This window comes from Halichoeres trimaculatus, unplaced genomic scaffold, assembly GCF_033239565.1.
Source record: "Halichoeres trimaculatus isolate MK-OKI-2021-1 unplaced genomic scaffold, fHalTri1.1 fHalTri1_scaffold_6, whole genome shotgun sequence".
NCBI lineage: Eukaryota > Metazoa > Chordata > Actinopteri > Labriformes > Labridae > Halichoeres > Halichoeres trimaculatus.
Genome location: NW_027437184.1, coordinates 12,737,808 through 12,763,606, shown reverse-complemented (window position 1 = coordinate 12,763,606; position 25,799 = coordinate 12,737,808). Strand labels below are relative to the sequence as shown.

The following is a 25,799-nucleotide window of genomic DNA, read 5'->3' as shown; positions in this document are numbered from 1 at the left end:
CAGGAAAGGAAAATAAGATGGGCAAATTGAATGTTATTAACACCAGATGAAGTAAATAACTTAAAGAGCTAGATTATGTTTTTAATATTTTAATCTTCCATAAAACTATACATTATTGCGTATTTGTTACCAGTTAAGTCTCACTATAATGTAGCGTAATATGAATCATATTCTATGAAACTGAAAAGATAATTATTTTATTATTTATCATAACTGAAAAACAGATTTATTATTGAGGGAATTTTTTTCCCCTGGAATACCAAAAAACTGTAGTTGTATAATTGTATTCGCAGGTAGCGTTGTTTAGTTTGTTAAATAAAGTTTTATGTATATGTGTGGAAAAAACGCGGAAGAGTTGACCCGGAAGCAGTAGCTGCGGCACGTTTTTCTCTCACAGCATGGACATCAGTGTTTGAGCTGTTAGATGTCTGCAGAGATGGTTGAGCTCTCAGTGAAAACAGTGGAGCCGGTCCGGCCGACTGGGATCCTTCAACAGAACCGGGTCTTTCTTGACTTCTTTTGGGACTTGGCTAAACCGGATCAGGAAGTCCGTCTGAAGGCAATAGAAGACCTTATCCAGTACCTCAAAACCAACAACAAGGTGAGTAGGTGACTGTCACTAACGGGCTGTATGTTATTCCAGCATGGTAGACAAGCATAATACATTTAAATCATGAAATAGTACTAGTTCTGTAGACTGGGCTTTGAAAGTGTCTTAAACAATTTTAACTGTGCTGTGGTCATTTCAGCTAGATTCTAACATGATCTCAAACAATGCATTTTTAATATTTTTGTCTGCTTTATGAAAATTCTGACAGAGTAGACTCTTATACTAAATGGTATGAGATTTTGTGACATATTGTTTTTTTTTATCAGTTTTTTTTTTATTGGTGTACCCCTGCTGTTATTTATTGCCATATAAGCCTGTTTTAAATTATGAAAGAAGGAAACTTCTCAACAACAGATTAGATATACCTTTGGTAGACTGAAAAGTCCATTAATTACCTCTGACATCTTTTCTCATTCAAACTGTGAATTCAATACATTTTTGAATGCATACCAAATTAATGTTACAGTTTGTATTTTTCTAATTATGAGTCTGGATTTTTTCCCTGTTCCATGTGTTTTCATTGCCATGCACCAAAGTGCTTATCTCACCTTATCCTTGTTTATAAAAACTCAATCACAAAGTAGTTAATTAGTTCATTAAATGTAATGTTGTGCTTGTAACTGCAGGCAGATGAGCTGGAATACACGTTTAAAAGGTTGGTTGATGGCCTGGCACACACACGGGAGCCTGCACGGCCTGGATTCAGCCTGGCTCTGGGACAGGTGAGACAAGCTTATATTTACTGTAAAATGTGGCACATTAGCTTATCATGGGTTTATATCTTCTAAGAGTTGTGTAAGAGAGAGTGATGTAAAACCACAACTTGTTTTCATACTTGTTTTCTCAGTTTAATTTATTACTTGTGTCTTTGATTTATGATTTGAGTGGCCACAGGTGAAATTAACATAAGTTCTGCCAAAATTTTTGTTTTCTAGGTGCTAAGTGCATTTGAAGACGTCACCCTGCAGAGTATACTTAACAGAATCAAAGAAAAGCACAACTTGCAGTCTGTGAAAAAGGTGTGTGTTCGTTTTTACCCTGTTGGCTTCACAAACTTAAACAATAGCCTATGTTTTGTTTTGTTTTGTTTTTATGTAACATTGTTCTCTCCTCCTTCAGAAACTTTTCAGAAATGCTTTGTTTGGGAACATGTTTGGCGTCCTCGCCTTACAGCAGTCCACTCGCCTCTCTAAAGTAAGTAGTCCCACTGCAGTTCATTGTTTTTATAGAAAGTCTAGTTAAACTTTGGGGAGGCACTGTTTTATATGTGAAAAATAGTTACTCAACACCTCTTGTGAGTCCAGGAGCAACGTGGTAGTGTCCAATTAATTTACAATGACAATGTCTCCTGAGGCTGAGGACTACGGGTTTTCAGAATGAACAAAAGTGTTGAAGTTATAAATAACTGAGCACACTATATCTGGAAAATATGAGTAGGAACATTTTTGTCCTTTTAGTCTGATCTTTATTTTACAGACTAATAAAATGTCACATCCATTCATGTAATATCGCACTCATCATGTGAGTGTTGTGGATATATAAAGGAGTAAGCCTTTCAGGTTATGGAGATGTAAGTGATGTTTCCTTTAAACTAATATACTAATTGGTGAGGTAAATTATTGCACTGAAGTTTATCTCTGCCTCTAAATCCCTTAAATTTAGTCCAGCCGTATCCAAGTATCATTATGCTTTATGGTGCACCTGCATGCTGCTGCTTTTGTCTGAGCCTTGGTGAAATGGCGTGTTAATGTTTCTGCAGGAGCCGGAAGTTGTTTTGGGATGTGTTCAGCTCCTCCAGAGCCTCAGCCAACACAGACAACACTTGAAAGACCTCCCCAACAAGACCATGATGGACATCCTCGGTGAGGTAATAACTGCTGCTCTGTTTCTTTAAGTCAGACACAGTAATTCTATCAAGTTTGACAGGTTTCTTGTATTTCTAATTAAATGTGTTTCCTCTCTCCCAGATCCAAGAGGAGGTGTTTGAAGAGGTCCTTTTCAGCGCTCTGCAAACTGACCTGGCATCAGCGTTCAGTACCCCAGAGCAGCTGCAGTTACTGCTGGTGGCACTGCAGCGCTTCCCTCAAACTCTCAAACCAAAGAAACTCAAGAAGCTGCTGGGCTCATCAACAATCATCAACAACGACAACATCCCAAAGTACTAAGACGTTTTTCTCTGTTTATCTTGTTATTTGTTCCTTTTTTGTCACATCATCTTCCTTAATTGTGTTGAGTATGCCTTCATTTTGTGGTGGTTTGACGATGTAAGCATGTAGGCCTGTCATCATCCTTAAGATATGTTAAAATGAATGTAGAAATCTGCTAATTAACAGCCACAGTGCGAAAAATAGAAACCGTGTGTAATAATGTTCTATGACAGGTTGACAGAGGTGTTGAAAATGGCGGCACGCTCGGCGAAGAAGGAGTGTGTGCTCCCCGTGGTGGCCCTGGACCTCCTGAAGCTCTCTCTGAAAGAAGACAGCTTCCAGCTCTTCTGGAATAACGCCATCATCAACGGCATGTTTAAGGAGCAGGCAGGGCCGACTCAGTGAGTGAACAGCAGGATAACGTGACAGTGGTGTGACAACCAGGGTCTAGTTGTTCAGAAGATGTAATTCAAATCACATTGATCTAACACTGTGAGCGAAATAAACCATTCAGAATAAGAATTCAGCTCCACCATCATCTTGTGCTGTCCTGGTTCAAGTTAAATGCAGCCTCTTAACACGTTCATCTGGTGTTTTCCTGTTTGCGTCCAGTTACCTGAGCTTCCGCCTGCTGGGTGCTGCTCTGCCTCTCCTGTCCATAGAGCAGCTGAAGGAGGTTTTGAGTGGAGATGTGATGATGCACTACGGAGAACACGTAGTGTCTTCTCAGGTAAGAGCTGTCGTCCAGTCGATCTTAAACATGAGAAAGACACCTAGCAGCCTGGATGAACTGAGGCAATTTGAGCATTTTAACAGACAGATTGTTTTTTTGATTGTTCCAAGAGCCAGCGTTTTTATACTGCCCAGACTGACACATGGCCTCACTTATAATTATAAAGCTTAGTGTTTGCTTACTGCCCCTGTACAGTCAGCTTTGTGTCAGTTTCCAGAACAGTCATTCCATCAGCACAGTGAAGTTTGAGACTTAATGTTTTTCTTCTAATAGTTTAGGTAAAGGTACCATGAACAAAATCCTCTACTTTATGCAAGATTTCCACTCTAAAGTTGCAAATATTTTCTTTACTAAATCAGTGAAGCTGTTCATGTGATCCAAATTAAAGCACTCTGTAAAACTTGCAAAACAGAACTCTAAAGCAATAGTTGATGTACCATTGACTTAATATGAGCCACATTCACCTGACAGGTCCAGAAAATGTCTTATTTTGAGATATTAACAGACAAAAATAAAATTTTACTGATTTAGTTTCTCGTATAAAGTAGGGCTAGGGCAATATGCTGTTTTCGTAATTTGATACCATTACGATTTTTGGGGTGCCGATTCGATTTAAATTGCGATTCTTCAATATTTACTTTTTAGATTTTTAGTTTGCTTTTTTAAACATCAGACCATGTGAAAAAGCAAATGATGATGACAATGTCTACAGACTGTATCAGGAGCCATATTTTCCTATGAAATGCACATTTCGTGAGTTAGTGAGAAACATTTCACCCTCTGATGGAGAAAAGTGGTAATTTTTTTCCAATCCAGTTTATAAACAAAGACCGATTTGAATAATTTGAATTTGAAAAAAAAACAAAAACATTTTTTTTTTGACAAAGGATCAGGATTTTGATGCTGTCAACCAAAAATCCCGATATATTGATTTTCGTTATTTTCTCCCACCCCTTGTATAAATACAGTCTCAAGAAACTTTTCCTACCGGCAAATCTATTTACTTTTTCCAAGCAATTCAATATCTCTTCAATCATGTCCCCTCCGCAGAAACCAGACCGCTTCAAACTGGCCCCAGAGATGGAGGTCTACGTGTCGGACTTCCTGCAGGGCTGTCAGGATTCTGAGAAACAGCTTGCAGTGATGGTAGGCTTCTCCTCGCTCACCAACCAGGGTCACCCTGTTGTACCATCAACGTGGAGAGTGGTTCAGCACCTTCAGCCCGCAGCTCTGCAGAGCTACGTGGACTGGCTGAAGAAGATGTTCCTGCAACCTCAGCTGGACAAGCTGCTCAGACTAAGCACCCGCAAGCAGAAAGACAACCAGGAAGGAAAGGAACAGTGAGTGTATTCACCGAGTGTATTTTACCTTAAGATCTCTGGGTCATGGTGATCAGAGCCAACAAACACAAATCAAATGTTTGTTTTTCTCCCCAGAAAAGAGAACTCCATTTTCGGTCTGAGGAAGTGGATTGTTGCTCGGCTTGTTTCGATCATAGACAACCACCAAGTGAAGAGGCAGGAGGATCTAATCATGGACGTGGCCAGGTAAGAAAAGGACAGTTTATGAGGACGGGTTATGAGGTCTCCATGTTTGATGAAGAGAGGGTCATCAGCTGATGTGGTTGGGTTTCCAGGTTTGTATTTTTCCACGCGTTCTTCAGTGCAAAGAAAGCCACAGCAGAAATACCTGAGACAGAGGGGAAACTGTTGGTCCCTCTGGATGACAGAACCAGAGCGTCGCTCACCACTTCTTTCTTTGGGTGAGTTCTGAAACTTCTTCGATGTTACTCAACAGCAACTCTTATCACATCAGAGACATCTTTTCCCCTTTGCATAGAAAGAAAATGTGTTGTTTTTTCGCTGGCTCTGGTACAGTTCATGTTTATTTTACAAATGAGCCAAGAGTGAGCTTCAGTAGAGGATCATCAAAGTCAAGAAGTGAAGGAAAATCTCACAAACTTTCTATATGATCCTGTAAGTTCTTCTTTTACTGATTCCCTGTGTTGTGTATCTCTAATTTCCACCCTCCAGACTTCTTCTGTCCATGCACCACCTACCTGTAAATGAGGACTCAGCAGAGGGTGCGTCAGTTAACCACAAGCGGGTGCTGGGCGTAACAGCGGATGGCACCATGTGGATCTACCACCTGGTCCAGTACGCTCAAGTCCTGCTGAGCCAACCGAAACACGCCCAGAGCAGCAAACCATTCACCCCTGAGCAGAAACAAGCCTGGGACAGGTGGGACAACAGATCCTGGTCCATATGATGCTGCACCAGGATCACATTACAAGTGTCTTCAAGGGCTCTGTTTATGCACAAGTGAAAAAATTAAGATGCGTTGTTAAATAAGACAGCTGTTCATGCCTGTACATTTTCACTCTCCACTTTCACATGCTATCTGTTTAATTAGCCGTTCTGTAGAAGGTGTGAACATGTTTGACTGCTGATTCTACACGTGCTTTTTCAGCATGCTGGAGTCTGTGTCAAGCCTGAGGAAGAAATCAAAGAAAGGCCTGACTGCAGAGAGCAGTGCGTTCCAGCAGCTTTTCCTGTTGGTCGGCATGCATCTCTTTAAGGTAAAACACTACCAGAGCTGTGATATGCTGGAGTTAACGCTGCGGCCTTGTTTTGTTGCTCCTTGTTGATAAATACATTTTTGAGGCCTGTTCTGTTGTCTACTGTAGATTATCATGGTTTGATTTCCAGTCAGAAAAAAAATCAACTGCTGAGACGTAACCCAGACAGCAGCCAGAGAAGGATTTTTTTTCCCACTGCCTTAAGTGTATTTTCTCTTGAAGGCCCCTGAGGAGCTGCTGGACATCATGAAGGACTTGCAGAGCTGTAAGGAAAAAGCTCAGGAAAAGAAAGACAAGAAGAAGAAGAAGAAGAAACAAGGTGAGGCCTCTTTTATTATTACCTCCGCCAAGAAGGATATGTTTTTGGGAGAGTTTGTCTGTTTTTCTATGAACAACATAACTCAAAAATTTACCTACGGATCTTGATGAAATTTTCAGGAAATATTCAAAATGGAATAAGGAAAAAGTGGTTAAATTTGGGAGGTGATCTGGATCACCGTCTGGATCTAGGATTCTTTTTCAAAGGATTCTTTATCATTGTGAGATAGGGCCGTTTTCACCATATGTGTTTATAACTTCATGATAAATGGTCGGATTGCTCTGAAAAAAACAACACAAGACAAGGTCACCATAACTTCTGACAGATGTAAAGTACGATCCAGATTCTGGCAATATTCTAGATGCTAAGATCCGAGATATAAAATATGTACTGGGCCATCATAATTTTCAAAACTGTCAGGTAACAAATTATTGTACAAACCTGCAACTAACACCAAATTGTTGCAGACAGTCTGCTGAAAGGGAGTATAACATTAAAGTAGGACTGAAGTGTCGCAGGACAATCACAATATGCTTGGCGGAGGTCTGCGCTCTCCAAGTGCTTTTCTAGTTTTTGATACTGTCAGATCAGACAAACCCAGAATGAGGATGAGACTGATTCATAAAAAGGCAGCTGTGTGTTTCCATACTTTTTCATGTAAAAGACAATTCGCCTTTAATAAGCTTTATTTTGTGTTAACAGCGTCTTTTGCTGCTTTAAAGTGATAAGAAACACTATAAGTCAACAAATCCATCTTTAAAGATGATGTTTTTCGTCTTTCCCTGGACACAGCTACAGAGCAGCAAGAGGAAGAAGAGCCGGAGTGGGTGGAGGTTATGGTGGACATCTTGTTGTCCCTTCTGTCCCAGCCGAGCCGACTCATCAGACAGGTCTGCAAGACGGTCTTCTCCTCCATCTGCCCCCATGTGACTGCTGCAGCTCTCACTGCCATCCTGGATGTGAGTAACATGTATAAGGTTCTTTATGGTGTAAGAGTAAAGCACAGTCAGTTTTAACTTGTCACTGAAATGTTAATAAATATATGTTGGTTTGTCATGGTTGGGGTCCTTGTTTTGCACAGTAAAGGTTCCTTATTTCGGGGTATGAGTCGGCAGTGACTGAATTGTGCATCTTGTGCACAGAGGTTACTGTCCTCATCCCATCATCCTATTCCCCACCCCACACACATTTTCTTTCTTTCTTCAGTTTTCCTGTCCAATAAAATATATTTTAAAAAATGGATCCAAAAAATGCCAAAAAATATGAATTCAGAAATGACTTGAAAAAAACACCAGGTGTGTTCCTCTGCAAACTACTGACTTTTCATGGTGTTAGATATTCATACATCATAAATAAAAGAAACCACACACTCCACTTGTTTTATAGCTGTTACCATTTACTGTAACTTTATCCATTTATGAAATAACTAGATAATGTTGTTCTGTTTGAATGAACACTTTCAAACTGTGTGAACTTCTGTTGTAAGACTTCACTCCAAGGCTTGTTCTCAAGTTGGACTCGTATCCTGATTTTTCAGGACTTGCTCTAGCTGCATAGATTTGGACTGAGAGGGTTGCGAGGAGGACTCAGAGTTATTTATTATACAAGGCTGTTGTGATGTTGTTGTTTTTGTACAAGGCCTTGATGACTTATTCAGTTTCCAGAAGGAGATGGCACGTGTGTTTAGCCACACATGAATTATCATTTTGACTTGTTCAGCCGCAGCTTTTGCCAGGATGCCTGAACAGGACCACAGGTTGTGTGTTTGGCTTTCAAGGGCTTTATAGGAAATACAGGCGAGAGCTGTGTATCATGTTTAACATGTGGGGAAAAAAAAAAATCTAAAAATAAATAAAACAAAATAATTGCAAGAATACTGGGAGCAAGCCCAAAACATAATAGGGATTCAACTAAAACCGGACCAGATTTATCACCACATACTACAGACTATAGACTCAACTTGACTTGATGTTTTGTGAGTTGCCTACAACACTGATGTTAGCATAAGCTTTATATGCTGACAAGACAAATGTCGTAAACTGAACTCAGACACATACTGTGGGTAAAAGAGGCTATGACACGTGTAAATATAAATTATTACTTGTCATACGCTGGTCTCAGATATTAAAAGGTCGCCATTCTGCTCCCACCATCAGTGCCAGATCATCATCAGAAAATTGACACATCTTGCTGTCCAACAGCAGCTTTCAGCACGCTGCCAACTTTAGCCAATAAGGGACTGTAATGGTATTCAAAGTCACTGTGGTCCTGTACATCCCACTAAAAGCTTTGTAAGGTACTGTAATGTCTTTTTTGGCTCCATGTAGGTCTTGGACCCAGAGAGAGATGAGGAGGATGGTGCTGTGGTCGTCACTGATGACAATAAAACCCAGAAGATGGAGGGAGATGATGATGATGATGATGATGATGAAGATGAAGAGATGGAGGTCAGTCTTACTCAAACTTAATTGCACCTTTAATCAGCTTCAGCTTTTTGGATTCTAAAATATTTCATTTGTCAGGAGGATGAGTCTGATGGATCAGATGATGATGACAAGGATGATGATGATGACGATGATGATGACGAAGCAATGGATGATGAAGAGGATGAGGACATGGAAGACGCAGAGGTGGACCAGAATTTCCGTGTGGAGCTGATGAAAGTCCTGCAGAAGCAAAATGCTCTGGTGAGTTTTTCAACCCTTCATGACACCAGAGGTTAGAGGTCAGCATTACAAGCTGAACTAAGGTTTTAACATTAACAAAACAGAAACACAACTTTACTCTGTCATTCAAGACCTCTGCTCTGCTGTGTTGTGTTGTCAGGCCACAGAGGGCGATGGCAGCAGTGATGAAGACCTGGATGATGATGCCATGATGGAGCTGGATAAGGGTCTGGCAGCTCTGTTTTCAGAGCAGAAGAAGAAGAATCAGGCCAAGAAAGATGAAAAGGCAAAAATACAGAAAGAGAAGACGCTGGTCCGAGATTTTAAGATCAAGGTATTATCTTCAATCTATTGAGCTTGAAATAATGTTTAACAATTTCAGTATCTTTGTTTTGATATTCCACTCAAGGTGTGATATCCGTTTCTTCTGGAGAAACTTTTATCCTGTCTTCATTATAAAGTATTTCCTCCTCCTCTAACCCTGAAACTGTCCCTCCCTGTGTTGTAGGTGTTGGACCTGGTTGATGTGTTTGTGGCTCGGCAGGCTGGCAGTCCTCTGGTGCTGGGTTTGGTGGAGCCTCTTCTCAACATCATTGACAGAGGAATGAGATCAGACAGTAACCAGCAGGAGCAGGACTTCCTCCGCAGAGCTGCAGATATCTTCAGGTATCACGTTAGCTTTAGACTCGATGTGTGTGCTTTATTTGCTGTCTCCTTTAGAAAAGTGTATTTTTTTTTCTTTACTTGATAACGTAGTTGATTTGAAGCAGTCATTGTAAAATGCTATTTATTAATCCTTTTTTATAATTTCTTCAAATTTAAATTCAATGTGGATCTTCCCTCAGTGCTTAATTAATCCCACTCTTAACAGAATTTATTCAGCTACTTAAAAAAATCCATTAACACGCTGCTATGTATGATAAAATAATTAACTTTTCCTTTAAAAATCATTGACATATATGTTTCTTAATGAATTTTCAGGAACCAGCTGTGCAGGTCTAAGGTTTATTGCAGGACTGTTGGTGACAGACAGGGGGAGCTCCACGACCTGCTGGACAAACTGATGACTAAAGCCCAGAAACTGCCAGACTCCTCAGTCTGTCTTTACTACTTCAGGTGCTGCTAAAGTGCATGTGTGACACATGACTTTGAATACTAGTTGTAGTGATATTTGTTTTAAAATGCTAATATATAAAAGATATTTATTAAATGATGAGATAAAGGTGAGATCAGTGAAAGGTCAGGACTCTCAGAGATCCACACTAACAAAAAGTCTGCTTACAAAATTAGAATTAATACCTGACAGCTATCATTTTATTGTCTCCATTTGAAGAGTTTTGGCCTCAGGTGTTTTGTATTTGATTGATGTTACTCTGTTTTTGCAGTGCATCTCTGTACGTCGTCAAAGTGCTGCGAGGAGCGCCACCTGCTGAGACTAAGGAGGACAAAGCTGCAGCAAGTGACGTATGTTAAATTACACGTTATACATTTTTATTTCTGGATTCAGTCACTAATCAACTTTAACAAATCAATCAGTCGTTAAATCTTTAGACAATTTGACCCGAAATACTCTTTTTTTATGTCTTATACATCACATCTTGCTTTAAACCAAAGGGTCTGCTCTGTTCCTGTATTTTCCTGAGTCAGTCCTGAATCAATCGATTTCCACTGCTTCATAGTCTCTTACTCGGTCGGAGATCTTTTTTTATGATAAATGATCTTTTTTTTCCTTTAGATTTCCTGAAACTTATGATTCAGTTATCAAAATGCAGGGCTTTTATCTCAGGAGCTGATGACTCATCAGAAAAGTGCTGCATCTGTCACAGTTCGGCCTCTGTCCAATGGAACAGAAAAAGTACTTCACTAAAAATCATCAGCAACTGTTTTTTACACGAGTTGTTTGCTAAAATATTTTGAACTGTCATGTGTGTAAAGCACAGGCAATACTGGCTGCATCTTTGTGAGACTTGACAGTCTGACAGAGAGCCAGCATGAACAGTTTCCAGACACTGAAAGCACAGAGGATAAACAGATTTCAGACCTTCTTTATTTCATTATTTACAACTTGTGTTGTATTTTCTATCTTTCATGATGGCTGTGTAGTTGAAGTTCACGGGTAACATGGACGTGGATCGCATCTCAGCTGTGTTCAGAGAAGCTCTGAATACCTTCATGGGCAAGAGGAAGAGTCCTCTGTCCACCCAGATGTTCATGGACCTTTTCAGCAGATTCCCTGTGGGTACAAACACACGCTGTGATTAGATTAATGAGAAAACAACATCTCTGCTGACAGGTCCTAATGCAAGCTGTGTGTGTTTTCCAGATTTTATGTGTAAACCTCTTGGACGCAGCAGTGCAGCACATCACAACTGGAGTCAGAGTGCATCAACAGGTAGAGATTTTTCAACCGTGACCTGAAATTATTGTCTGTTAATGAAAAGATGATAAACTTAGTGAGAATATTTTAGTGTTTGGAATAAATAACAGGAATACATAGTCATAGATATCAGATACCTACCTTCTACTGGATGCTGCTGTGTGTGTGTTTTAGGGCCAAGCATGTGTGCTGGTGCTGCGGGCGATGCAGAGCAGAGAGGTCCAGCAGCTGCTAAGCGGCGATCCATGGAAAGAGATGTGTGCAAAGGTTGCAGGTCAACTAGCAGCAGTAAGTCAGTCCAGCTCTACTTCACAGTGCCACACAGCTACACCCATGCTCATGACTTCTTTCTACAGGAATTACAAGATACAGAAGCTCCAACTAACAAGGCGATTGAGCAAAACTCAAAAATAATGTACTCTGTCTAGATATTTAAAAATGTACTTCTTGTGCAACATTTTATCATCATATGGTTAATGATTCTGCTGATGCACATGATTATTTATTTTTCTGCACCTTGAAAGGTAGCTTTAAATAATAGTAAACAGGGGTTTTAATGGATTGCATACATTAATTAAAATTTAAGAATATCTTCGTAGTATCTTTGTTGCTTTAAACGCTAAGAAAGAAGGTTTTCAGACAAATGTTGTCAGTTCCAACAAAAGACAGTTTAATTTGGTTTAAAAAAAACAGTAAGGTGGTAATTTTAGGACCTTTTGGATTCAATAACAAGGAGAGCCGCTGCCATTACCTTTACCAAGGAGGTTATGTTTTTGGGAGAGTTTGTCTGTTTGTCTGTGAACAACATAACTTCAAAACTAACAAACTGATCTGGATGAAATTTACAGGAAATGTTCAAAATGGGATAAGAAAGAAATGATTAAATTTTGGAGGTGACCTGGCTCACCATCTGCATTCACCATATGTGTATATAACTCCATGATAAATGGTCGGATTGGCTTGCAAAACAAAACAAGACAAGGTCACCATCATTTCTGACAGATGTAAAAGTACAACCCAGATCCTGTCAATATTCTGGATACTAAGATCTGGAATATGAAATGTGTACTGGGTCATGATAATTTTCAACACTGTCAGGTAATAAATTATTGTACAAACCTGCAACTAACACCAAATTGTAGCAGACAGTCTGCCAAAAGGGAGTATAACATTAAAGTAGGACTGAAGTGTTGCGCTCTCTGAGTGCTTTTCTAGTTACTTAGTTTCACATTAAATGCTTTTATAGCAGGGCAGTGGTTGTAGAGGTTGCTGTTAAGTCATCATCATCTCTCCAGAGGACACATGATCAGACTAAAATTAATTTCTGTCTGATCCAACTGTCGTCTTCTCTCAGAGTCTGCAGCAGGTCGGGCAGACCGACAGCAAAGTGGTGAAGGAGAAGGTGGTAAAAACTCTGGAGCTCTGTCAGTTCCTGGTCAAACATGTTCGCCAGCAGGTAAGTGGGCTGTGGATCACGAGGATGAAATCATGACAGGGATGATTTAAATGCACACTCAGCGCTCTGTCTCTGCTTCCTGCACACTGTGTAGAAGTTATCTGTTGACCTGGAGCCTCTTCAGACAGTCCTACAGTCTTTGACCAGCGTCATCACGTTTAATAAGACTGGAAAGCTGGAGGACACATACTGGGCTGTGATGAAACACTTCGGAGTCATGTGAGTGTTTCTGAATCTCTCAACTTGAAGACCTTAAGGGTAATGATGAGAGTGTTTGCATGCACATAGGAAGCAATGTTTTGTGTTGAACAAAGAATATAACTTAAGACAGTAAGTGTAGACTGTATCATCAGCTGCATTGGTCTGAGCTTTTGTTCATGGTTTTTAAAACAAGCTTCATGTGTTTTCTTTCATGTTCACCTTCACAGGAAACCCAAAGTTGAAAAGACAAAAGCCGACAAGGACGCCGACCAGCAGCAGCAGCAGCCCAAGAAGAAGAAAGGTTTTCTGCCAGAAACAAAGAAGAGAAAAAAGCGCAACAAGCCTGTTTTAGAGCCAGCTGCAGCAGAAGCAGCAGACAACTCCACCTCCTCGGACAAAAAGGGAGCAGACAAAGGACAAGCCAAAAAGAAACATGACAAGAAAACTAAACAGAAACGGCCTGCTGATGGCACGATGGCTTCTCAGCCAAACCCAGCCAAGAAGAGCAAGACGCAGTCTGAGAGCACAGCAGCCAAAAAGAAGAAGAAGAAACCTAAACAGAAGAAACAGGGCGGAGGAAATATGTAAAGTGAACACTGCGATAAATGTTTGTTTCCTTATAAGAGAGGATGTTTTTGATGTTTAAGTTTTCTACATCTTGAGTTCACTCAGCTGTAGGTAGTCCTGATATTTTGTTCATTTTGAGAAAGCTCAGTATTTACTACTTTACAACTTTAGATTCCCGTAAAATGAATGGAGATTAATTATTTTTCTAATACCTGACAGATATTGATTAGAAAGAAAAGACTGCGACAATAAATTCATTTTTCTTCTTGTAAATCTATCTCTTCAGAGCAGCTTTTTGACGCATCGTTAAATAGTGAAATAGAAAAACTAGATGAGAGAAAAATTGCCTTTTTAATTCAGCTGAATCCAAAAGTGTAATTTGTCAAAGCCAAAATCTGTTCCGCAGGGACAGCCATGCCTGTGCGTTGTATCAACACGACCCACTAACTTCTACTTAAAGATCCTGAAGGACCCTTGGCAAACTCATCATGTTTTGACACGTGTGAAACGTCAGAAGTGACACCTCATTACATTACATGACTAAAAAAGAACTGTCGTATAGCAGTGGATGTTGCAAGCTTCTGTGCTTTAAACTAAGGTGAGCAATCACACAGAACCTTAATTCATCTGTCAGAAAAATGATGCAGTGCTCCACAAATGGATTGCTATACAGGACATGAGGCCATGCTGCTATAAATCTACAGGAGCAGCAGGCAGGCCGCAGCCTCATCTATCAATTATCTCATCCTAAAGCCTCTCTGCACCTCCAGTGCAGTGGCTTTTAGCAGGACCGAAAACATGACATGTTGTTTGGTCCTGTTCTCACATGACGGAGTACTGTGCTGTAAATATATATCCTAAAAAATCATGCTTGCCTGATACAAGAGTCTCATAAGCTTCATATTAGAACACCATCCATAACAGGGCAGAGGAGCAGATGGCCTGGCTGTTCGGTGGTGTATTTTTCTGGCGTGTCCCCTCATAATCTCTGAGTTTGATTCTGTTGGAAATCAACAAGCTTGGCCGAAGAAATTTAACCATATGTTGCTCTGGTGAATATTTATTTATGCTATATTTATATAATGTAATAGTCACACATCTACTTGGATGTGTAAAGGATTATTCACCCGCTCAAAGTGATGAAACGGCTGAGAATTATCACCCAGCTCTGCTGTTCTTCTTATCACTGAAGTGCATTTAAGCTTCTTTAAGCTTTTTCTTTATTTAGCCCACAACTGAACTCTTTTCATTTAGTCTCTCTGCGCTCCTAAACCTCATTTCCAGCAGCGGATGCAGCTGTTAAAGCCAAAAAAGCTTTCTTGCATATTCACAGTACAGACTGGGCGCATAGACACAGCAGGTTCCTGGTGACCATTGGGGAGCAATGAAGAGTTTATCACATGTTTTTTTCAGCGAGGCAATATCCAGTTTACCTGAAGAGTGGCTTTGCACAGCATCATTGGTCAGTTCTGGATGTCTTGGGGTTAAATATTAGAACAAGTGGACTTTTTCTCACAAGTTCTCAATTCAAACATTCAAGATGATCATACGTCTTAATTAGATTTTCAAGTATGTGCACAGTATATCTGATAGAAAAAAAAAAGCTCTAACTCAGGGAGGCACTAATCTTGCAGTATATAAACTCACCCTTTGAGTTTTGCATGCTACATAAGTTCAAACTCTCATGTTGCTATTAAAACATGAGACAAGTTAAGACAAAGTGTTTTAGCAATTAACTACATGATCACCAAACTTTTCAGGTCTAGGTTTAAGTGAGGCACTGGTCAGCAACGGACACACTGACAGTGTCATCCCTGGAGGCACACTGTGGCCAGCCGAGGTTCAATATTTTTACTCTGGGAGGCTGAAACATCTAACCTACTGCTTCAGTTCCTTACTAGAATCTGTGATGTTAATACACAGAGATTCTCTCTGCTGCCCCTGGTAGTGTTTAGAAAGCTGTTATGGTTAGTCAAATGAGTTGCGTAAGAGCTCCAAGAAAATGATGATTTGATTTGGGTTTTAGTTGGAGGAAATATAAAGCTATATATCTAAACGTAGTACTTTGACTCCATAAGTATTGTGCAAGCTTCAAAACAGGCAATCTGTTCCTCCTCCTTTTGCCTCCAGAGTGGTGGAGATGCCTGTCTGAGTTCCTGGCACTGTACCCTCCCAGTCACAGCTTGAACCTGCAGTAATGAAGCATATAAACAGACACTGGTGGTGACAAATCATCCGCCTCGAACCCTGACAGCAGGGGTGAGAATAGGAGCAGCGGTGTCCTTTCTACCTGACAGTGAACTGTCACTTCTCATCACGTTAAGTTGAGATATAGAGCACAGAACCAATCTGCTAATGCAGCTCAGCGGAATAAAAAGAGTGAGCTGTAAAAGTCGAGGGCAAAGTCTCATCAGTATGAGAGAGATGTAATGGCCTAATGCATCTCTTCAGCTCATGTTTACCAATATTTTAATTCCCATGGCTTCATGCTGTAAAAAGATTAAAAATATTTAATTTTAGTCTTTTGTCTTCCCCCATGTTGCTTCCTTTTGAGTATTACCACATTGAGTCTGGCGCTTCACAGTAGGCAGGTTGGCTGCTGGCAGGGTGTTGGTTTTATATTGAGCGCAACCGGAAACCTATTAATTAGTACACCCAGTAGTGTACTTGCCAGGTCTTGTAGATACAACCTGACTTGAGTTTTATCACTACCTGGAGGAAGCCCAAATCTGAACCTCAAATACAGCCTGATGCTTCTGTGAAACACCTGCTATGGAGTCATCTCCCTGATTCTGGGAATGATTTAGTGAACCTCAGCCATTTCTGTGCTTGTTTCTACAAAAGTGATGCTGAATATTTTATAATAAGCAGACCTTTTTGCAAAGCAAAGGGAACAGGAATGTGTGTTCAAAATAGAGACTGCAGTGCTGAGAGGTTAACTCTATTTAGGACAGAAGACTCAACTAAGTTTCAGTTGTCTGCAAAAGATCCCAAAGAAACTATCTGATTAAATAGATTTTTTTAAACGAAAAAAAAATGTATTATATATGGAGAACAATAATCTTTAAAAAATTCTTATTGGAATACTTGGAAAATCAACAAAACAGGTTCAATACATTCCATTCTATACAGCAAATGCTCCTGTGAGATTATCTGATCCTACTTTTTCAGGTGTACTGACTTGAGATCAGTTGCCTGAGGCATTGCACACATTACACAACCATAACAGTACTATAATAACAGCCTCAAAGGACCTAATCTACTCCCTGGCCAACCAAAGTCCCTTACAAAGTCTTTTCTGCAACACTGAGGAGCAGACCCCCTGAGACAACAAACCCTGAAAAACTGGCCTCATTAATTCTAAATTAGGCTATACACTATAAATAGGCTATTCCCAGAGCAAACTTATATCACAAAAAAATCTGTGCCTCTGTCTCTTTTTTTCTAAAGCAGCTCTATTTCTGTGACAATAAATAACTGCAGTCCTTATCCAAATTTTCCTAAGTAAAGACCATAATCCAAATCATTTCAAACACTTGCCTCTTACATGTAGCCACTCAGCGATGTCAACTCAGCCACCAACTCAATCTGCTCCTTGCTACTTGACTCTGTATTCTCAGCCACTGACCTTTCATTCATGGCAACTCACCTTCATACAACGAGAAATCCACTGATTGAATTACAAGGCCCGCTGATTCAAAACTACATCAATTACTAGCCACTAACCTCTGCCTATACTGAGCTACTGACCTCCATCTCTGTCTTGCTTCTGACCTTCATCCATTTCCATCCACAGACCTCCATCCATTCTGAGCCATTTCTCTCCTTCAATTCAGCAACTTGGCGACACTCATCTGTATCCATATTCTGTCAATGTCTAGCCGCATACCTCCCTCCACTTTTGACTACAATTTCCATGAATTCTTAGCACCTGGAATATGTCTATTCCTGTCAACCAAAGACCAATAACCTCCGTCCTTCCCTTTATTGATTTTCAATCACTGAGCACCTGACTTAAAAGCTCTGACCCTCCAAGCTCCATTTAAGCCTATCACTCATTTCCACTATCCATCACTTGCCACTGACCTCCAGTCATTCCTGGCCCCTGACTTTTACGCATTTCTATCCAACCTTTTTTTCACCTTCTGGGACTTCTGTGTCCTGGATTTGCCTGAATTGTTGAAGTTTGTCCTTGCAATTGACCCCCTTTAAGTTGTCCATCTTATCAGTTCCTGATCTGCAACAATTCCTTGCTGCTTACTCCCTTGAACTCCCATTCTCTGTCCTCATCCATCCCTTCCATTGACCCCCCGTGGAAATTGACCACCATACATTTTCAACTACTTTCCCCAACGTCCTGCCCACTTTTGATGTTAGCCAATAGGTTTCAGCCATTGTTCCATCCATTCCTGAAAAAAGACCAACTTGAATCAGTCTTCGACTCATTCCTTAACACTGACTTCCATGAATTCCTGTCCATCGGCTTTCATTCATACCACTTCTAGAAAACAGACCTCCACTAATTCCCTGGTATGTTTCTGTATCATTTATTCTTGGCCAATGATTTTTTTCCCCAACCCTTTTCTTTCCTCCAATATCTCAACCAACACTTGCAAATGAGCTGCATTGATTACAAAATCACTTGACTCCTTTGATTATACTTACTCCCAAGCATTTGACCCCCATTGAGCTTCATTAGTCCCCAGCCAATGACTTCTTTGAATTCTTCCATCTGTTCCTTCCCTTTTACAATTGTTTCTTTGCCATCTCTAAGGTTCTTATCCACAAATGATTCTCAAACCACTTGCCATCCTTTAAAGTTCATCGTCCTTACTACATAGTTCTATCTATTCCTATCCATTGACATCAAACATGTCTTGCTGATGACCAGCGTTGATTTCTTACCAGTAGCCTCCATGGCTTCTTACTTCTTGACCTTCACTAACTTGAGACACAGATTAAAAGTTTCTCTTATCTCTGTACGTCCCTCCCTTGACGTCCCTCAATTTTCCTGTTAATTCTTTACCACTGATGTGCAATGGATGAAATCTACCTGACCTTCATCCATCCCAGGCCAGTTACCATCCATCCAACCTTTCACTCATCCCTAAAAATGAACCAAAAATGGACCCTTCCTATTGGCTACTGACCTCCATCTATAATTGTGAGTCATCTGTTCCCATTGCTAATATTCCTTCTCATGCAATCTGAGACACCAACTTCCATCCATTAGTCCATTCATTGTCATAATATTGTTAACCATCAACCTCTCTCCCATCTTTACTCCTCTGTCCAGTGTTTGACCATCAAATTCATGGATTTGATGATGGACCAAATGCATGGATTCCTGGCTCTTGACCTTCATCAAATCACTGACCACAACTTGAAATTGGCCTCCACTAATTCCCAGCCACTAACCTCAATCTCTTCCAAGCTACTGACTTCCCTCCAACAGTACAGCCAGGCTTTGAAACCTAACCTCATCGATTCCAAGCCACTGACCTCCATGGAGTTTTATCACTGACCCTCACCTGTCTGTGGCCACTAATAATTACAGCATTGGCTCAATGATTCCTCAAAACTCACCTCCATCCTGTTACAACCACTGACCTCCTTTTATCCTTATCTAGAAACAGATAACTCCCATTCTTTCCTTCCTCATTACTTCCTAACCACTGACCTCTGCCTCTTCATCTGTCTCTGAATGCCAATAATCACTGTTGAGCTTCATTCATCACAAGTCAATCACTCCATTCTTTGCCACCAGCTGGCTTCATTCCTCATCTTAAGATGTGATGAGCCCCCAGCCTTCACCCACAACCACTCCCTCAAATTTCCAATCTAACTTCAGTTTAGCAGATGTAAAACTGTCTCAAACCTAGGTCAAAGAGAGCGATGAGTATCACAAAATGTCTGGAGGGCAAAAAGATTGTGATTTTGTTTCTGTATGACTAATACATCCTGCACCTGGTCTCAGCTGATGAGATATCATCATTCACAAGACTGGCATGTCTCTTTATTGCGGAGTGCAGTTCCTTTAAATCCTCTTACTTGTTACTCGAGATGCTGGAAACGTGCACAGTGTTCACTATGAAGAAAATAATTGTACATCCAAACATAAACTGCATTAGTCATCTTTCGTTGACTTACTTCCAACTTCCCTGCGAAGATAAATGGTTTCACTCTGTTGCACTTATTCCAATGAGATGAGATAGACGGGCAGTCTGTCAGTGCATCTTCCAAAGCTGGAGCCTTGCCAAAGACTGCTTCATATTCTCAGGCCTTTCTTGCTGGGGACAATTAGGAACATGGTGTCCTGGTACTTCGCCAATACACTGACTGATGCTGATTCACTTCCACTGACCTCCAGTAAGACAGGCTGCGGCGCCATTACAGCGAGATGTTGAGATTACGAATGGTTCTTCTATGGATAACCTGCATGTCAATAAATCACACTGCGAGATTGATGAGGTCTATATGGAGGCCTTTGTGCCATAAGCAGTGGATCTAATTCTGTATTCACTACACATGAGTACACAGTATATGTTCTTTATATGATCCTATATATTGCAGAAATTGTGTTAGCAGTGACAAGGCTCTTTGGCTATAAGGGTCCTTGCAAGAGACCTTGTACAAACAGTATGAATTCCCCTCGGGAAGGTCATTTGTACTCGTGCAGCAGAATGCATGATGTGATTGAAATCCATCCAAACATTACCATATTTTCAAAAGTCACCTCCAAGGTTCTGGGTGAATGGTCAGACATATCGGCTCGATAAAGCTGCACATTTCACTGAGAAGCAATAGTCAGGTTTGTTCAAGCAGTGCAAACAGGGTGTTACTGACACAATCAAGTATTTAACATAATGTAAGTATTTATTTATAAACTTTGAATATTACATATTTTCCTTTGATAAGGCAGGTTATATGAACTCCAGAAAGATGACATTACTGTAAAACATTCCAGCTCTGATAATGGCATACATTTACAGTGACTTCATATAATAAATTACACTTAATTTCTTTTAGGCCCACTATGATACAATATCAAGGATCAAAAATAATACTGGCTTCAACTATAACCCTCTGCTGGAAGGATTCTCAAGTTATTACATGTCAGAGAATACATTATAAATACTCAAAAATGAAAATACTCTATTAGCGCTAAAACTCACTATCTGACACAGTAAAGAAACAAATTTTATGTGCATAACTACAGCAAAAAGTCTTGCATACTGTCAGGCTAACTAGAGCTACCTACAGATGTCTAACAGACATTGGAGGACAGTACTTTATGCAAATATGCTAAGTCACTTAATTCAAGGAAAAAATACTACGCATACAAATAAGCCATTTCTACAGCCTATATGCAGCATTGCACTGCCTAACAGCACCACAACATCCATTATAGTCTAACTACATAGTGGTAGTGTGTCATAGGACATGCCAAGGAAGATCAGCGAGCCATTATGAACTGTGTTGTGTCACCAACTCTTAATAATTAAACACAACCATGTGTCACATCCCAGGAAGGATTTAAAGTTTAAACATCTTTGAGGTTTAAACAACGTTTTTATGCTGGGGAAGAGGAAGAGATCCAAAAGTCAAAGCAGGCAAATACTTTATACAGTTTCTTAAGGAATTACCGGTTAGCTAAATACTAGTGAAATAGAAACTAAGGCAACATAGCTATCCTATGTGCCCCTATGGTCGCCTACTAGTGTTACTTCTAGGCCTATTCTGCTAAATATTCTGATTTTTTTCCTACTGTTTCTAAGTCAACTACAAGCAGCAGACATGGGTGTGGGAGTTCTTTGTGCCTTATTGCTTTTCCTGTTTATTCCACAGTCACATTCCCTGAAGTTGCACCAAGTTAACAGTCAAGAGATGCTGCCTCGTGCATCGCTTGTTTCTCCTCTGCCGCCTCGTTGTCGTTGACGTCCCCACTCTCCGCGCTCTGGCACGAGAGCTTCTCCTCACATCGCACCGGTCGGACGATGACGCACGGCCTCGCGGGCTCGACGGCGCGCGCAGGGCTGCGACTGTCGCGCTCGTATTCCTCCTGCGCGCGCTGGATCTTCCTATTCCGGAGCTTCCTCTTGTGGAAGTGGAACGTTGCCAGGGAAACGAGGATGATCCCCACGAGCACGGCCACCAGCACGAGGAGCGCGAGGGTGGAGGAGAAAGGGGGAAAGAGGCTGAGCTGCTCCGCGCAGGTGCCGTTGTTGGCAGCCCCGTGACAGCGGTGCAGCGGCACCGACAGCCCCGAGGCCTCAGAGGTTCTCGCCGTCATTCGGTCCACCTTTCCCGGCCGCACTTGTCACTCTGACCCCAGTACCCTTCGTGCTCTCCGGGCTCAGCGTGGTGACACCGGCCCGCGCATGTGGTTACCTGCACCGAAAGAAGACACATGAGACCCCCACATCCAGAGGACACTGCCTATCAGAACGATCGGAAACACGCCCACCAACTCTCATTTACCGGTCCAATCTAGGCTATTTAAACACAACCAAATAATATTTTACACTTGAGGAGTGTATCATGTCACGCTTAATCCAATTTATAAAATATGCCAGACCTTAACGGAGCATAAGCTGATCAATTTAAGAAACGGATGGTGCTGTGAATGTGAGATGGACTGGAAGTCGGGACAATACATCATTTTTTGTAATGTGCAGGCCTCCGATAACAGAAACCATCCTTTCCCGCACTTCACGCAGCATTTAGTTTGTAGGCTACAGGATATCAGAGGAATGAATTGCGTTTTACAAAAAAATCAGATATTTTAAACAAGGCGTTTCTTACCTGAAACGGTCAGTGAGGGGAATCGTCCGTGAGCGCAGAGCCGATATTTGAAAATGGGAAAACTGGATCACGGTGACGCATTTCATGCAATGTGATGCTGCTGCTGAGCTCCCATCACTCAGGACTCTTTGAATGCCGCAATCCGCTCGGTCTGCAACCAGAAAGGGACTCTTCTTTGCTAAATACTTCACAAAACAAGAAAAAGTCTCAATACGCGTCAAAGTGAGGTTTGCAGAAATGAGATTGGAAAAGAGATGTGGTCTGGTTTTCGTAGAAACGCGTCCCTCCTCCGGTCATCCGCTGCTCCACTCAGCATCTGAATGAAGAGCTGCAGCTGCATTAAAGGTCCCGTATACCAGTCAGCTGGCAGAGCTGTGCTTTTTTCTGTTCTAATATAGTCTGTGAATCACCAGCACCAGCTTGCCTGTGTTTCCTCCGTATTAATCTGTTCTAAAATCCCATTAGCTCGATTTAAAATAGGAAAAACCACAAAGGTAAATTAGTTTTATTGTTACACTGTGATCTGTAACCACTGGCACTATGGTGGGTGTGGTCAGTCAAATGCTGCAAACCTACATGATTTAAGGCATTTAAGCCTTAATTTGAGGGGTGTAAATAATGTCTTGCTGTCATGTCTTCAGTGGACTAAACCAAGTGTAGGAGACATGAGTCAATTGTGAGCTTTTCCAGAATATTAGACAAGGAAAGGAAAGCGGAAAGCACATATCTGTAGAAAGCAAACCCACACAGTTGAGAGTGAAACACAGACTAATGAAGACCCACACATCAGTTAATCACAACAGCTGCAAATTGCTCCAACTTTTAACTCAAACAGCCCATAAACATTAAATACAGCTGCTATGTTCATTAAACACTCTTGAAAGCCATTTCAGCCAGGGGACCAGTGGTTAAAGTGGGTTCTCAGGGCCAGACTTTCATCTGTTTGATATAATATGTATGTTAATTTAGTTAGATTAAAGTTTCATGTCAGCCTAAGGCAGACAGTCCTTCACACAATCTCAGCCTTTATTGAAGTTCATTCAAAGAGTTTGAAATTCTTCAAAACATATTGGGGTGACTCCACATTGTGCCCCTTTTAACATTAAGCCATCTATCAAGTTCGTTGTTCACTTTCCAATAATGCATGTTAATTGAACTTTGAGTTGAGTATGTTTTAATGTGATATATTTAGAGATCACTATGTTTGAAATCCTCTGATTGGATCAAAATTTGAATCCTTCAAATAGGATCAACATTATTCAGAGAAAAGCATCAACTTGTGCTTTTCTTCTCATTGGATACTGTTTACATATTACAGGCTGTATTACATTTAAATAAAGAGCTACAGAAACGGAAATGTAACCTAAAAAGATAGAAATAAAGAATCCAAATGCCAAAAGATGCACCCCCACCCCCCACCCCTCATGATTGCTGCAGGCTGTGTGTCATTTCCTCCAAATAGAGAAATGTGGGTGGAGAAGAATGGGATAAGAAGACATTTTTACAATAAGGCCACACTCTGACCTACCTTAAAGCTTTATTGAAACGCACTAACACCATTTTCTAGTGCAAAACTAATTATCCATTTAGCCACGCCTGTGACATCAAAGTTTCTGTATCATACACTAATTTTTCCTCATCCTGTTGTGTGCTCCTGTTCTGTAAGTATCTGTGCAGGATGGATTATTTTTTATGTTAATGCTGAAAAAGGGTAAAGTAGGCAAACTAAAACCAGCCTAATTTTTCAACTGTGCTGTTGATTGACACTTTTCCTCTCACGGCACATTTCACAGAGGAACCAGGGGGGCATGCTTGCAGCAATAAACCAAAATTAGCATGAAGGTAAAACAGCAGTGGAAAACAAACAAACGGAGCAACAATTAAATCCTTTTGAGTTTATTTGTGGAGATTAATTGGCAGTGACATTACAACCCACGCTAACCCTGAGTCATTAACTGCCCAGCAGTGTGCCAACTAATGTGAGGAGGGCTGACAACAAATCATTGTGTAACTGCATCCTGTTAGATCTGTGCTCAAACTCACACTGTACTTTTCATCTCTTTTTCTTTCACTTTTTCCCAAATTATGAGAGCACCTCTGCATTGAAGTCTTTGTATCTGCTGCCTTATTTGTGCTTTCCTGATTAACTGTATCAGACTCAGATATGTCATAAAGCTTCTTATAGGGGAGGTAAAGAACAGTGACTGATAATATTATGTGTACCCCAATGGCAGCTCTGGTGTGATAATTTGTTTCTAGTAATATCCATCTCATTTTCCACTTTGCTCAATATGTCCTGCTTTGGCACTGACCTTTTGCATTGCATTGTGAATTATGGGGTGCCAAACTGTCCAGTGTGTATGCTTGTTGCAGGGGTATTAGACTAAAATGAAAGAGATCCTGCTGCATGTTACTGTACAGCTCAGTCTCAGTCCAGTCTACAGTCCACGAGGACTCCTAAGTAATAATACACCTCCACCAGCAGTACATCCTTTCATGGAGACAGAGAGCAGGTGAGTCTTTGCTCTCAATAAACACTCCTTCAGCCCACACTACTCCACACCTCTGTCCACAACACCTCTTTAAATCCAACCTGTCGGTCCCTGCTGATTCAGCCGAGTCATCCAAGTACAGAGGAAACACTGTGTGTTATATCTGGAGAGTGAGCTGTGGAGGTTGGACAGGACTGTCCCCTGTGGGTGGTTTGTTTCCCATTCTGCACTGCTGTCCTTACAGAAAAAAATTAAACCTTCATCCACCCACAGTCTTCCCTTTAAATCACTCCAAATACATGGATCTCTAAAGTGGAGAGGAAAGGAAACATCAGTTATGCAAAGTTTTTCTTGATATTACAGACGTCTGAAGACTCAAACCACCAAGAATGATCTTTGGGGATGGGATTTAAGGCATTATCATGTTTCAAAGAAAACAACTACTTATTTGCAGCATTTGGATGTGACCTTGAGTGTTATGATTGGTTTTTATATGAGTAACTCCCGGATTTGATTATTTTGCAGCTTTGGTAAAACAAGAATAATGTGTAAACACTGCATATTCATAGTGGTGAAGAATAAAAGAAAAGGGAACATTTAATCACATCCTGTTCTCTGTGCTTCTTTGTGTTCCTACCACAAAGTGTGTAAGATTCTCACAGTAATTTCCTAGTCCTGCTTGTGGACATGCTCCATCACCAGCGGGGCTCCATGAAAAATGAATGGCCTTGGAGGAAGAGAGGGTCCCTGGATGATGAACTCACTGTAGATGAGTGCATACTGAAAGATTTATACAGCTATTCATGCACAGTTTAAAGTATGGCATATGTCTGAGGGCTGTTAAATGG

At 40.8% G+C, this 25,799-nt stretch overlaps 2 protein-coding genes across 2 annotated transcripts; one reads left to right on the top strand and one right to left on the bottom strand.

Annotated features, from left to right (window-relative positions):
- Window positions 1-352: 352 nt before the first annotated feature.
- Window positions 353-13,878, top strand: mybbp1a (MYB binding protein (P160) 1a). Its single transcript, XM_074672173.1, has 27 exons — window positions 353-601; window positions 1,237-1,332; window positions 1,546-1,629; window positions 1,730-1,804; window positions 2,370-2,477; window positions 2,578-2,768; window positions 2,991-3,158; window positions 3,370-3,487; window positions 4,541-4,830; window positions 4,927-5,037; window positions 5,127-5,252; window positions 5,524-5,730; window positions 5,960-6,068; window positions 6,291-6,387; window positions 7,180-7,346; window positions 8,715-8,834; window positions 8,910-9,074; window positions 9,214-9,387; window positions 9,562-9,719; window positions 10,035-10,169; window positions 10,439-10,517; window positions 11,157-11,288; window positions 11,377-11,445; window positions 11,605-11,718; window positions 12,785-12,886; window positions 12,981-13,105; window positions 13,315-13,878. Exons 1-27 carry the CDS (start codon window positions 425-427, stop codon window positions 13,673-13,675), a joined length of 3,858 nt encoding a protein of 1,285 aa, XP_074528274.1. The 5' UTR covers window positions 353-424; the 3' UTR covers window positions 13,676-13,878.
- Window positions 13,879-20,509: 6,631 nt separating this feature from the next.
- LOC141791783 (uncharacterized protein C11orf87-like) lies at window positions 20,510-23,095 on the bottom strand. The gene is made up of 2 exons (XM_074672433.1): window positions 22,460-23,095; window positions 20,510-22,045 (listed from the first exon to the last, which is right to left on the bottom strand). The coding sequence occupies exon 2, from the start codon at window positions 21,945-21,947 to the stop codon at window positions 21,528-21,530; it is 420 nt and encodes a 139-aa protein (XP_074528534.1). The 5' UTR covers window positions 21,948-22,045; window positions 22,460-23,095; the 3' UTR covers window positions 20,510-21,527.
- Between the last annotated feature and the right edge of the window lie 2,704 nt (window positions 23,096-25,799).